Source organism: Portunus trituberculatus, chromosome 14 (genome assembly GCF_017591435.1).
Source record: "Portunus trituberculatus isolate SZX2019 chromosome 14, ASM1759143v1, whole genome shotgun sequence".
Taxonomy (NCBI): Eukaryota; Metazoa; Arthropoda; class Malacostraca; order Decapoda; family Portunidae; genus Portunus; species Portunus trituberculatus.
The window spans coordinates 10,091,323-10,106,683 of NC_059268.1; the positions used below are offsets into that span (position 1 = coordinate 10,091,323).

The 15,361-nt window shown below is 45.5% G+C and overlaps 1 protein-coding gene across 2 annotated transcripts in view; it reads left to right on the plus strand.

Moving 5' to 3' along the window:
* LOC123503675 (T-box transcription factor TBX20-like) overlaps positions 1–15,361 on the plus strand; it is a 130,407-nt gene that overhangs the window by 8,079 nt on the left and 106,967 nt on the right. For both annotated transcript variants that reach the window (XM_045253634.1, XM_045253635.1), the window contains exon 2: positions 11,671–11,959. In XM_045253634.1, coding sequence (XP_045109569.1) covers positions 11,671–11,959 — 289 coding nt within the window. The remainder of the gene's footprint in view (positions 1–11,670; positions 11,960–15,361) is intronic.

The window sequence follows — 15,361 nt, forward strand, 5'->3', positions numbered from 1 at the left end:
GAGGAGGAGGAGGAGGAGGAGTCAGGAAAGAAGCGAGGAAGGAGGGAGGGAGAAAAGGAGAGAGGAGGAGTCGTAAGCAAGTGGTTTGGAAGAGGAGAAAATTGGGAGGGACATCAGCAATGCATGTGAGTTGCAGGAGGAGGAGGAGGAGGAGGAGGAGGAGGAGGAGGAGGAGGAAAAGAGGGAGTGGGTGCGTACACAGATGCACATACATATATACATACACACACTCAACAAGCAACACAAAGCAAGTCTCTTATCTGGTGTGTGTGTGTGTGTGTGTGTGTGTGTGTGTGTGTGTGTGTGTGTGTGTGTGTGTGTGTGTGTTAATGGCGGCGACCTGCACTGAGACCACCTTTTCATACATGCTCACCTCACCTAATCTCACCTCGGCTCGATTCGGTTCAGATCACTTCGGTCCGGAAAAAAGATAGTTGAAGTGGGAGGTCTCGGCTGGGTTGGTCTCGGGTGGTTGAGTGTGAGGGTGAGCAGGTTGCGTCCGTTCATCACAAATCAGACTAATTCGGGTTATTTCGGGTCAGTTAATTTCCGGTGCGGCCATTCTCGTGCTGCAGCTCAGGAGAAAAGGTCAAGATTGTCTCCCAGTGCAATATATTTCGATCCGTTCCCATTCCGTTCAAGTTTGATCATTTAAATTCCGCGGCACTTAAGGTGTGGTTGGTTTTGCGTCTCTCGTATTTTTACTTCTTCATCCCTTTCTTGATTTGCTATACCGCGCGTCCATCGGCTTATTATGGCGCGTAAATTTTCTTTGCAAACATGTACTACACTTTGTTCAGGTTCATTTTCTCGCTATCGGTGTCCTCGCCGGGTTTGGCGCGGGGTTCGATAAAAAGTTCCATAATTTCTCATCAAATTATTTTCGGAAATGTGTTCAGAGGATGCCGTGTTTACGTTCTTCTAAAGCACACAGAGTTTCAAACGTTAATGTTGTCCTGCTATTTTTCCTGTCTCCCTCAACCATCAGGTTTTAAAAGATTAAATTTGCAGTAAGCTTGTATTGAAATATCACAACAGGGGACACAAAGTAGCAACACGTACTCTTGTCGATGGTCATCTTTTCATCTCCCACACCTCCATCTGATCCTTCTTCCTCCTCCTTCTCCACCGACACCACCACCACCACCTCCTCCACCAACACCACTGCCCCCTCCTCCTCCTCTTCTCGTGCCGGACCAACAGGGACGCGGTCTTCGCAAACTCAGCATCGGCGGGCGAAAAGATGGTTCCTGTAAGTCCACAGTGGCCTGTCTGGCTGCCGCCCACTTAACCCGAGGATGAGAATTAGGTGAGGCCCGCACCGCCCTGCCCCATCAGACGGCCTTGTATCGCCGTGAAGGTAGTTATTTGGCCGCCAATAACAGAGTGGAGGTGTGAGGCTGCGCGCTGCTCTGTCATTTGCCCCTGCACGCACGGACGATACATCAGCCGCAAATCACCACGCGGCGGGCTGCTGAGGCCGCCGCTGTAAATTGTTCCTCGCGGGATAAATCATTCACTTGTTTGCTCCCATTACTTACTCGCCAGACCGCCCACCCACCCACCTCACCACATACCCACCCACCGCAGCCTTCCTCCTCCCATACTCCCCATCCCAGCCCATCAGGTCCCCAGCACAGTGATGACCTGCTCCGCCCTGCCCTCTCCCCACAACCCCTTCCCAACCCTCGCGAAGCCACACGACGAGCCTCGGACTCTCCTCTGATCGCATATAAACAAGAGGCGTCCGTGGAAATAAATTGTTAAGTAGACGAGGTAAAGCGAGGGCAGCGCCGCCAGTATACACCATTTGGGGCCGGGGCGGGGCGGGGCGGGGAGAGGCGTGGTAGGATAAGCGGCAATGGAATCCAAACTAACATTCTCGGCGGTAAAGTGAAGAGAAGAGAAAGGCTTTAAGAGATGAGCGAAGGAGGCGGCGCGGAATCGTACATCAATCAAGAGGGTGATGAAGGACTTGTGCTCTCAGTGACGTCAGCTTTTATAAGTGGAAGGAAAATGAAAATACAATACGGCAAATAAAAAAAAAAAAAATCATGTGAAGTGCTCTGGAGACAAGACAACACTGGGAGCTATGTGTGTGTGTGTGTGTGTGTGTGTGTGTGTGTGTGTGTGTGTGTGTGTGTGTGTGTGTGTGTGTGTGTGTGTGTGTGTGTGTGTGTGTGTGTGTGTGTGTGTGTGTGTGTGTGTGTGTGTGTGTGTCGGGATGGCAATGGCCGGTTAGAGGTGTTCGTACCAGGAAAAGAAAAAGGAGACACTGCACATTAACTTCACTCACCACTTTTACGGCCAGTTACCAAGCGCCGAGGCACCCACCATCCCCTAACTGTCTCCCGGCACACGTCACACACACACACACACACACACACACACACACACACACACACACACACACACACACACACACACCTATACATGCATCACCATACACATTCCTGAACCAATCCCTTAACACTACCCTTCCTTGGCGCCATATACTATCACCATCACCTCCTCCTCCTACCCTCCTCCTTCTCCTCCTCCCTCTGTTCCCTCCACAAAACCCAGGCAGTCGTTAGCAGCCTCCTTTAACGAGCATTTAACAGCGACGTCTTACATAAATTGGGTGATTTACGTGTACTGGAGGCTGTGCAGGGAGCGATGGTACTTACCTGACGCAGACCTCGACGGGGGGTGCACAGGGGATCCGGCTCGGCTTGGTCCTGTGTGTGTGAGAGAGAGAGAGAGAGAGAGAGAGAGAGAGAGAGAGAGAGAGAGAGAGATCATGGTATTAATTTCAGTTTCACTACTACCTTATAATTATCAAAACTACGTCATATTTCCAAGTCACTCCGCTCCTGCCGAGTAAAGGACAGATATGACTCGCTCCTCTCATGAACTACGAGGTGAATATTTTTGTCTGTCACGTGATCTGTCGTACACTGGTGAAGATCAGAGGCTGCTTTATATATATATATATATTTTTTTTCCAGGCTTTTATGTCACGTAAAGCTCTTTTAGTTCCCTCAATACCAATTTTTTTTCTTTCCATAATCATCTACAAATATTTAGCCAGTTATCTTTGTGCAACAATCTCTTAAATAGTTCTGGAGTTTCGAGATAAGTTAAAATCCTATTCTCTGTCTTTTGTATTCGTAAAGCATTCTTCGTAGTGCTATGAATGCTATACAAACACAACCACAGCAGGGAAGGGTTGAAAATCCTAATGCAGATGTTGGTTAGCACTGTACACCATTCGTAGCTAAATCGGCTATAATTCCGTGAAACTTCTTTGTAGGAGTGAGAAGACGCGGTGCCGCAACTCATTACCTTCTTTCATGCCTCAAGGGATTTTTTCATCAATACGTTCACTGCGGGGCAAGACACATACTCATCCTTACACTCACCTTCATAACTTTCAGTCTCGTCTCTGATAATATCAACACTATCATCAGCATTAATCAATATTATATACATTAACTTCCGCGACTCAGTGCAAGCTTATGAATTCCATATATTCACACGGACACGGTGAAGTCTTGTCGTTAAGGATCTGTGACCGAATTACTACGGTGAGTGTAAATCCCCGCAAAGTCTGCTGATAAGTCTTGATAAAGCTTCCCCCGATGATACCAAGATTTCCCGCGACTAATCTGCCCCTGGCTTGTCAATCAGGGAGTGCGGTCATGCCAACCCATAGAGGTACACCTTAAAAGCCCTGCCATTACATGTACACTCACGTAGCGCTCAGCCAGGGACACGAGTACTCTTGAACACACACACACACACACACACACACACACACAGTCATTTCTAAGAAGAGTAGCGGTGACAGTTTGTACTCGACAGCTGTTCTGCGTGAATACCATTTCTCTCTCTCTCTCCTCTCACTCTCTCTCTCTCTCTCTCTCTCTCTCTCTCTCTCTCTCTCTCTCTCGTGTTCACAAACACTCCCCTCTCACTGCTACTGTTATCAAAGGCCATAAAGATAAACATCCTGGTTTTCAAGAGTGTTTTTCCTGTTAATATTATATAAATCTTGTAAATTTGTCTCCAAAACCGAAAAACTACCATTAAAAATCTGTGTAACTAAACATACAGTATTTTGAAAGTAGTAGAGGGATAGCACAGAAATTCACCCCTTTTTGGAGAATAGAAAATACAAGGAATAGCTAAGCCACGGTGTCACCATGGCAGAGGGATCACTTTACCCATTACCCTCAAATAATCTCTTGCGATAGAATTCTTGACATGAAACCATACTAACATTTTCTTGGGTTGCAGTAGAAATTTTTAATATGGGTTTTAGAATTTATCTCGTGTTTTCAAAGGCTGTAGAAAAAAAAAGACTAATCGGGTTTTCAATGAGGGTAAAAATTTTGTTAGACTTTCATTGGGCTTACGAGAACACTTGAAAATTCTCTCTCTCTCTCTCTCTCTCTCTCTCTCTCTCTCTCTCTCTCTCTCTCTCTCTCTCTCTCTCTCTCTCTCTCTCTGACTCAGTGACACTTGGAGTACATCACATCATCACTAAATTTCAAATCACGAGTTCTATTCTTTCCTTCCCTCAGTAACAATCAAAACACCACCTACACAATCCCCCACCCCCTCCCAGCTCCTCCTCTCTCCAGCACCCACTCACACTGACCCTCCGTAGCTCCCTTCCCTGTTCCACGTCTCCCACAGCAGGACGTGAGGCAAGAGGGAGGGCGCGTGTGTGGGGGAAGCAAAAGGTTTTCATCCCCTAAAGTAATCCGTTCTGGTGATGATTCAAGGCGATTTCTCAACTCTAGTGAAGTGTTGTTGAATAGGTGTGTGTGTGTGTGTGTGTGTGTGTGTGTGTGTGTTATTTAGATATGTTGTGCGTTGTTTTGTTTTGTGTGTAACAAGGGAAAGATGAACACACACACACACACACACACACACACACACACACACACACACACACACACACACACACACACACACACACACACACACTGAACACAACAAAACTCGAGTCCTGCCAAGCATTCACAACAATCGACCAAGCCAAACCAAAGCAAATCAAAGCAACCAAAGCCAGCCAAAGCAAGCGAAGCCAAGCGTATACTACGTAAGGAGGAACAGCAACCCCCCCTCCCAACACACACACACACACACACACACACACACACACACACAGCTCGTCGATTCTCAAGCCATGCGACACCCTCTCCTGCCGAACCCCTAATACCCACACTTCCTAGAGCATCATGAATAAGTCCCAGCGCTACCGAGAACTGGCCACCTCCGAGGACGAGCGTGTGGGGAAACAGGCGTGCAAATTTGCCGTGGGTGGTTTGCGTTGAGAGTAATGTGCGAGGTAGCGCCGTGGCATACTTTTATTTTTTTCTTATTTATCATTCTCGAGGAGGAATAGTTCTCGATGATTAATTCAAGGGCTCTTCAACTCCTGGAAAACTGGCGGTGGTAGTGGCGGTGATGGCGGTGAGTGATGGCTGCCTTGCTGTGGTTTGTCGATGAAGGAGGAGGTTGTACGAGCTGGAATGGACAAGAGGAGGAGGAGAAGGAGGAGGAGGAAGAGGAGAAAGAGGAAGAGGAAGGTGTATATAGAATGTTTCAATGGTGGTTATGTCAGGAAGAGGAGAGGGTGAGAAGAGGAGAGAGAGAGAGAGAGGTGAGGAGAGAAAAGGAAAGAGAAAAAAATCGACTTTTAGAAACAAAAATGAAAACATGAAGAAACGGACTAACTAATCACACAAAAACTCAAAACAAAAGACACCCAAGAGGACTCAACATTCTCGAGTCAACAATAAATTAGCAACAACGAACAAGACAAAAATAAATGTTTGATCCACTTCGCAGAAAAATCAAAACCTCGTCATCGTCGCTGAAACTGAACAAACCAAAGGAAAGGAACGTGTAAAGGTAAAGAAAAAAAAAACGAACAAAAAAGCTAAGAAATATTATAGAACTTCCGTTAAATAAATATTCCCTTTCATGGTGTAAAGCTTCAGAATGTCTTGTCACCATGACCATGACACACACACACACACACACACACACACACACACACACACACACACACACACACACACACACACACACACACACACACACACACACGTCCCCTCCATAACGCCATAAGTTTACGCCACGCCAGGTCTCATATTACCGTCAGCGGATGTTAACGATGAAAAAATTGGGCTGCGTAATTCCCTAAACACAAGTCCTGCGTATTAGGTGAAATCCAGCCTGTATTTTACTCCCCTTCAATCAGACGGGGCTGTGGCGACCGGTCATTGGTGGGGGCGATGGCGCAAACGACCAATAGGAGGGAGGCACACAGCGCACTTCCACATCCTGTCGCCAACCAGATCCCTCCTTCCCTCCCTCCCTGGCGCCATTCTTCCCTCCCTCACTCCCCTGCGGCCTTATAACCTTCAATCCTTCAAGGAAATAAGTCTCCGGCGCTGCGTCCTCCGCCACATGTCTCGTGTTCTCTTTCTTCCAGCGGGTGGTGCGTGTGATTCCCTCGAGAACCATGGCTAGTGTGAGTGTGGGCAGTCTGTGGTCAGGAGGAGGAGGAGGAGGAGGAGGAGGAGGAGGAGGAGGTGGAGAAGAAGAAGGAATTGCTAAATACTCGTAGGATGAATTAAGAAAGCTTATAGAGACGACACACACACGCACACACACACACACACACACACAGAGAGAGAGAGAGAGAGAGAGAGAGAGAGAGAGAGAGAGAGAGAGAGAGAGAGAGAGAGAGAGAGAGAGAGAGAGAGAGAGAGAGAGAGAGAGAGAGAGAGAGAGAGAGAGAGAGAGAGAGAGAGAAATAAAATAAAAATCGCCTCATAAAAATCCCATGCGAAACTAAGATGGCCTTCCCTTAAAACAAGAGCAACTATTAAAACTGCAAATTCCAATCACAGGTACCTAAACACAGGCACGGGCAAACACACCCAACAGTCAAGAGTCAGCGATAAGTCATTACAACCTCACTGGAAGCTTTGATGGTGGACACGGTGATTAAGTCTGCCTTTTAAAAGAATCCACAACACACCTCCCATCTGTAACTCTGTCCTTGGTTGACTTAAGTGCCAGCCAGCAGTACCTCTTAACACCTCAACTCGCCAGAGGTCGCTGCCTGATACTCGTGATAAATTTCTACAAGTCACTGCAAGGAAAGCGTTTACTAACCTCGACGTTTTTAAAGCATTAGCATATTTTAGGACATCTCAGATATGACAGCTTCTTTATTTCATTTGGTTAGTTTTTTTTTTTTCTTTGTTTTCTTCCTCACCTTTTACGATTCGTTACGTGTGGCAACGTACCAGAAGTCTGATTTTGCAATATTCTAGTCATTTAAATAGACCGAAATTACGCCACAGGATTAGAGAGAGAGAGAGAGAGAGAGAGAGAGAGAGAGAGAGAGAGAGAGAGAGAGAGAGAGAGAGAGAGAGAGAAATGAATGCGGGGGTGGAATAAGAGAGGGGAGAGAGACCCATAACGGCACCACAAATCTTACGTCCCAAGGAGAAACCACAAGGGAACCACAGGAGACCTAAGAAAGAAAGAGAGAGAGAGAGAGAGAGAGAGAGAGAGAGAGAGAGAGAGAGAGAGAGAGATGAATGCGGGGGTGGAATAAGAGAGGAGAGAGAGAGAAAGCGAATCTGTTGAAAGAGTACAAAAATGTTTAGAAAAACGAGTAAAATCCTCGTGTTGATCTGATCCCCACGTCGACTGGGCCTGCACGGCGATGCGAAAGGGAGAGGAGGGAATAGAGAAGGAGGAGGGGGAAGGGAAAGGAAGATGGTGAGGAGATGAAAGATGGTAAAGAAAAGAGAATGGTGAGAAGGGAAGAGACACATACACAAGGGAAAGTAGTAAGAGAGAGAGAGAGAGAGAGAGAGAGAGAGAGAGAGAGAGAGAGAGAGAGAGAGAGAGAGAGAGAGAGAGAGAGAGAGAGAGAGAGAGAGAGAGAGAGAGAGAGAGAGAGAGAGAGAGAGAGAGAGAGAGAGAGAGAGAGAGAGAGAGAGAGAGAGAGAGAGAGAGAGAGAGAGAGAGAGAGAGAGAGAGAGAGAGAGAGAGAGAGTTAGCTTAATTTTTTGTGTGTGCGAGGATGGGCGTATCCATTTCACAGTTAGGACAGAGGACCGCCCCATCCATCCATCCATCCATCTATCTTATTACTGTTATTACCATTCAAGTCCTCAGCGCAGCCACGTCCTGTTCATCTCTCATAATTGCCACGACGAGTTTCAGTCCCGCCGCTTCCTCGCCTCCACGCGATAAATTTTGTGCACCGCCTCCCGACTCGCTTACCAGGTGTGTGTGTGTGTGTGTGTGTGTGTGTGTGTGTGTGTGTGTGTGTGTGTGTGTGTGTGTGTGTGTGTGTGTGTGTGTGTGTGTGTGTGTGTGTGTGTGTGTGTGTGTGTGTGTGTGTGTGTGTGTGTGTGTGTGTGTGTGTGTGTCCTTTTATGACTGTCAACTTCCATGCAAGTCTGCTTTTTTTATATATAGGGAAGAGCGCCAGCCAATGGAAAAAAAAAAGATTAAAAAAAAAGGCCCACTTGAGTGCTGGCTCTCTAAAAAGTAGAAAAGCGTCAGCCAAAATTAGGGAGTAAATGCCTCGATACTTCCCTCTTAAAGAAGACAAGTCGTAGGAATTCGGAAATACAGATGCAGGGAGGGAGTTCCAGAGTTTACCAGTGAAAGGTGTGAATGATTGAGAGCACTGGTTAACTCTTGTGTTAGAGAGCTGGACAGAATAGGGATGAGAGGAAGAAGAAAGCCTTGTAAAGCGAGGCCGCAGGAGGAGGCGAGGCATGCAGTTAGCAAGATCAGTAGAACAATTAGCATGAAAATATCGATAAAAGATATCAGTTCCTTATTTTCTTGTCTTTTTATCTTTGTCTTTTCTTTATCTATTCATTAGCCTGCCTACCTCTATCTACAATCTATCTGTCTGTCTATATCTTTGTCTGTCTATGTAATTGTCTCCCTCCTTTCGGTCTCTGTCTGTCTGACTGTTCACTTCACCATACTCCGTCTGTCCGTCTATCTCTGTTTAGCTACCTAAGTCTGTCCTCTTCCCAGTTTCTGTCGTGTCGGTGATGATCAAGAGGCACAAATTTGTTCCGAGCGGCGTGCGCACGTTGGCTGCTGGCGACGGTTCGGTACGCGGCCAGCCAAAGGAAAGTGTCCTGTCACCACTCTTCAAAAGGATGATAACATTCCTGTATCAAATCCGAATTAAAAAAATCAAATGAAAGCGTTAAGACATTTACTGGTGAGGTTAGTAGAGGTGGAGAGTAAGAGCTTTACAAACATTGAGAAATGCATGTAACTCTTTTGGACAGGGTAACGCAAATGTTGGTGGCAATAAAATGCCTTTCATGAACTCAAAGTGAAACAAAGAAGATAACGTAATGGACGATTTTCTTGAAAATGTAAAAAAAAAGTTAATGAAGAAAACGTTGCTAATGGATAACTGGACGAAATATATACGGAACACACTTTACTGGCTAAAGAGCATAAACATTCCAACACAACTGTACTTTCACTGCAGCGCAACAAAAATGAATAAATAAATAAATAAATGAATAAATAATAACTACATTAATTTTTATGAAAGCACCACTAAAGCAAGAATAGCAAATCTCTCACTCAGGAATTTCAAGGATTCATCAGCGGCAAAAAAGTGAATAACTTGTGGAATTGGATCATTGACACATAATAGAGATGGCTTGTTAATGAACGCCGAGCACCGCGATAACACGTGCACTTGGATGCTCAGGCCTGGCGGAGATAATGCCACCACAGCAATCGTGCACGATTCCACACTGCAGCGGAGAGTATGAGCCAAAAGCAGTTGACTATGATACACGAGAATTTAAGCTCTGAGCCTGAGGGATTAGTTACAAAAAGACCTCACTGAAGCCTCGAAAGCAAAGAACTTCATACGATGATATCTCTGCGATAAGGCACAGCCAGATCAGGAATGCAGAGTGATGCAACCGTGATCGCGGTTTGCAAGAAGAGATTTTCAAACATCTTAATTGATTGGATTTCATAAGTCATCAGTAATTGAGGGTTCAGTCACACAGGATCGTGACCAACACCGCTACTTTAAGAATGTTGCTAAAAGTTTCTTATATATGCACATCCTGCTCATCTACGTAGTTTTCCTGCACATCAATGGCTGACATTTACTGCTCAACTCATCACTAGATTGTTGGTTCATTTCAATATCACGAGAAAAGAAATGGTGAGTCACGAAGTAGTCAATTAATCAGGTAGGGCCTTGACAGTGGTGCTCATCATCCAGAGAAATACTCATTACTAAACATCACCACGCCCATCTCACTCTTTGGTGGTGTACATGCATGAGTGACGCATGATTGATTAAAATTGATTTGGTAATCAGTACAATACAATGCCGGCAAAAGGTAAACCAGGAATTTTCTGATCCTTCTAGTAGACTCCCCGGGTATTCTGCAGGAGGTGAAAGCGTATATGGCGGGAAATGAGACGCAATGTAGAAAACAATTAAAAGTTTTGAAACTGATGGGAGACTATAGAGTTGTGAACGGCTAAGATACCAGTGATAGAGTAACATCTGAAACATTTCTAGTACTGCAAAGAGAGAGAGAGAGAGAGAGAGAGAGAGAGAGAGAGAGAGAGAGAGAGAGAGAGAGAGAGAGAGAGAGAGAGAGAGAGAGAGAGAGAGAGAGAGAGAGAGAGAGAGAGAGAGAGAGAGAGAGAGAGAGAGAGAGAGAGAGAGAGAGAGAGAGAGAGAGAGAGAGAGAGAGAGAGAGAGAGAGAGAGAGAGAGAGAGAGAGAGAGAGAGAAAGCATAAGTCGGGAATTATGCAAATGAAAAACAAACAAATATAGAAATACAAGTGCTACATTTGTTGCATATAACATTTCACATCCAAACTAAGCTTCGTTCACGCGTCACCACCAATGTACTTGAAGTATTCAGAAATGGTCACTTCACTTCCCTTTCGTGGCATTAAAGCTTCACAAACAAGATCTGTCCAAACTAATCTTGAAACTTGAGTGTCAAAACCAATTAATCGGCGCACAAAGGCTGTAAGGTCAGGATTATCAAGCATTCATTGCAAACTAGCAAATTGTGAGCTCATGCAGGTAAAAAGACTGTAATGAATGAAAATCAAGATAGTCGGTACCAAGTCACACACGTAAATGAACTCCTTGAAGAGCAGAGGGGGATTTCATGACAGTTTTGTCCTCCAATTTTGGATGATCTTTTGACGTTTCTTTTGTAACTGGCACCTCAGTGGATGTTGTTCTTTTTCGTTCTTTTAACCCTCGTCGTAAGTACCGCCACCTGATCTCTCTGCCAGAGGAAGAGGCGCGAACATCACTTTCTGCGGTTGAGAGTTGCGGAGTCGTGGCGGCCGAGGAGAAGCAGCATGACGAGCGCCGCGGGTATTACAGAGAATTACACACTTTTGTATGTTTCTTCTTGCACTTCTTGCAATATATAATAATCCCGTGCCTGAGTCCTATTCAACTTTACACGTTTGATTCTTTTTTATTTCAAATTACTTTGAAGCAGAAAATCACATAGCGGGATTATACGTTTCCGTCGTAACTTGTAATAATGAGAAGAAAATCTGCCCAGGATGCTGATGGATATTTTCTTGGCTCCTTTCAGGCAAGTTGTCGCGGACGCCCTCGCCGCGGCCCCTCTCTCTGCCTGACGACGACCAGGAGCCGCAGGAAGTGACTTCTTCCTCCGATGCCTCGAAGGACGACCCAGACAACGCCACGAGTCCCAAGAGCACCACGTCCTCCTCAGACGGACGGGACTCAAAGAGGGCGCGGCTGGAGGGCTCCTGCAACTGTGAGGACCTACGGGGTGTCACTTGCTACCTGGAGACCAAGGAGCTGTGGGAGAAATTCCACGACCTGGGCACCGAGATGATCATCACCAAGACTGGCAGGTAAGTCCGTGTTCTGCTAGTGCCACACACCTGTCCGCACCTGCCTACATCTGTCCAGAGTGGCAGGGTTATCGGGGCCTCCTCTGTCGACAGCTTAATCGTTCTTGTTGTGTATTTGCTTTTTCACGGAAATCTGTTGCTCCCGAGACTTCATAATATTCAATATCATCGGTAAAGAAAGTCATTTCCTATTTGTGTACTCGTCTCTCTCTCTCTCTCTCTCTCTCTCTCTCTCTCTCTCTCTCTCTCTCTCTCTCTCTCTCTCTCTCTCTCAATATTCAATATCATCGGTAAAGAAAGTCATTTCCTATTTGTATATATATATATATATATATATATATATATATATATATATATATATATATATATATATATATATATATTAGTGGCATGAAAGATGAATAGTGAGCATGACGACGAGGTGCTCAGTGAAGTGAGCACCTGGAAGTGAGGCGAAAGAGTGTCTGGCTGATGGCGGCCATCTTGACGAGGGTCACACGGCGGCACAACAGTGCGGGAGGGCGGCACACAGCAAAGGTGCGGGTCATGGTTCACGTCACTAATCGTATCTTTTGTCATTTGTGAGTGTTGGTGTCAGTAATCATGACGGCAACGTGTAGTTTGGATGCACGACAAGACTTATTAGGGGATGATCGGCCCAGCAGTCAGTCAGCCAAGCAGCTCCTGACACGCTCCGAAGCACCAGCCTGCTGATTTATGCTCGCCTCACACCACCGCTCGCTATAACATGGCGCTCTCCACCACAACGAGGAATTATTTCACTAAATATAGCAACTTGATATGATTTACGACACACCTTGTTGGGCTACCTGAACTGTACAGGAAGGGAAAATTACTCTATAATATCCATTGTGTAAGAAGAAATAAAATACTTATGTAGTTCAGAGCAACACTTTAGTAGAACGACAACTATAGCTTGAACATGAAGTAAATACAGCTGAGTCAGGCACGGAATGGCTACCTCACTCACTGAAAGACTGGAAACCTGTTGACTGGACCAACAAAAACTGGAAGCTGACTGAGCACCCGACTCACCCTCACCCATGGACTGCCTCGCCGCCCTCACCTCTCTTGGCTTCCGGTCCCCGTCCAGTTTTTCTTGCCCAGCATTCAGGAACGCTGCAAGTTGCTTCTGTGAGTTTCGAAGAGTTCTTTTGTTACTTCACTATTACCGGGATGAGCCAATAAAGAAAACTTATTCTCGGATAAAACAAAAACAAAGCGTAAAACACAAACGGTAGAGTAAATTCCTCGTAAACTGCTAATAACATGAACAAAACTGTAAGAACCGCAAAATATTGACCACTAATGTATTTTCCTTAGCAATTTGTAAGTCATATGGCGAAGAAATTACAGAGAAATCCAAAACACAAATAAAAACATATCTAAATACTTTTTCCAAACACCGCCACCACCATCACCGCCACCACTAGTAACACTAAAGGCAAGGAAAACACAAGAGGAGACAACAAATTTTCACGTATCACCAAATCAACACAAACAACATTCATCCTCGGACACGCCACTGCACTGAACAAACAGCATTGCTCTTCCCGTGTGTCGCCAGGCGGGGAGACAAGCAGGCAATCAGGCAGGCGTACACAAACACAACCTGCTCTTCCCCATTCTGTACCTCCGAGTCGCGAGTGTCGTCTCCTGGTGCCTATCTCACGGGGAAGCCAAACGCGGCGGTCTAAGTGACGTCACCCAAAAAATATAGTTACAATCGACAGACGGAAGAAACTGAGCTACTCCCTCCCTCTCTCTCTCTTTCTGTCTATCTGTTCTTTTTCGTCCCCTGCATTTGTCTGTGCGGGGAGTATAAAAACAAGGACAAATGTGAAGACAGAGTGGCGTTTAGACAAGAGCGAGTCAAGAATTTGAGACGAGAGAGAGAGAGAGAGAGAGAGAGAGAGAGAGAGAGAGAGAGAGAGAGAGAGAGAGAGAGAGAGAGAGAGAGAGAGAGAGAGAGAGAGAGAGAGATAAAGGAACAGAAGAGCAGAGAAGAGAAAAGAGGAGGAAGGAAAATAAGAAAATACATACACATACGCACTTACTAAGAAACAAACAGACAAGCTGCACATAATAGAAACACACACACACACACACACACACACACACACACACACACACACACAAGGAAGAAGAAACAGACAAAAAAAAAAAATGCACCATTACCCACCACCACCACCACTACCACCACCACTACCACCACCACCAGCACCTTACGGGAAAACAACTTAAGACGAGGGAAATAACAATCCTCCACATTGCAGAAAAGGAGATTAAACCACCCTAGATATATGAACTAAACCAAAGACTGTTCCCTGCGCATTTTTCCGCTCTGGGTTCCCTCTTAACGACCAGGGGAAGAAGGGAAGAACGGGTGAAGATAGAGAGAGAGAACGTCTTATGGTGATCACTTCCTCTCTCCTCTCTCCTCTCTCTCTCTCTCTCTCTCTCTCGCGGGGTCACCAAGGAAGGGGATCGAGGCGGACTGCGAAGATGGGATTAACTTGGACTGAGTTTCCGAAATCCTGGCAAGACCTCCGAGAGAGAGAGAGAGAGAGAGAGAGAGAGAGAGAGAGAGAGAGAGAGAGAGAGAGAGAGAGAGAGAGAGAGAGAGAGAGAGAGAGAGAGAGAGAGAGAGAGAGAGAGAGAGAGAGAGAGAGAGAGAGAGAGAGAGAGAGAGAGAGAGGTAAAGGCACACAAATTGATAAATAAACAAACGGATGGGCTAAACATACAAAAGAGGTAGACAGACAGACTGACATACAAACAGACAGACAGGCAGACACATGCATACATACAGACATACAGACAGACATATAAAAATGGACGGAAAAAAAAAAAAACGAGAAAGGACCCTAAATTTTAGAGGATATATCAACTTTACCATTGTTTAAAAGCGTAAATATAAATCGATGCATCATTATTTAAACCAAAGTGTAAACGCTCACGCTAAAAAAAAGAGAGAGAGAGAAAGAGAAAAGAAAGAAAATAAATAAAAATGATAGAAGATGTAATAAACGAAATCGACATTAACTTGAAGCACTTACGTAAAATTGTGCATTGAAAATTTAATAAGAATCGTTGGCTTTGTACGTAGTCCGTGTGTGTGTGTGTGTGTGTGTGTGTGTGTGTGTGTGTGTGTGTGTGTGTGTGTGTGTGTGTGTGTGTGTGTGTGTGTGTGTGTGTGTGTGTGTGTGTGTGTGTGTGTGTGTGTGTGTGTGTGTGTGTGTGTGTGTGTGTGTGTGTGTGTGTGTGTGTGTGTGTGTGTGTGTGTGTGTGTGTGTGTGTGTGTGTGTGTGTGTGTGTGTGTGTGTGTGTGTGTGTGTGTGTGTGTGTGTGTGTGTGTGTGTGTGTGTGTGTGTGTGTGTC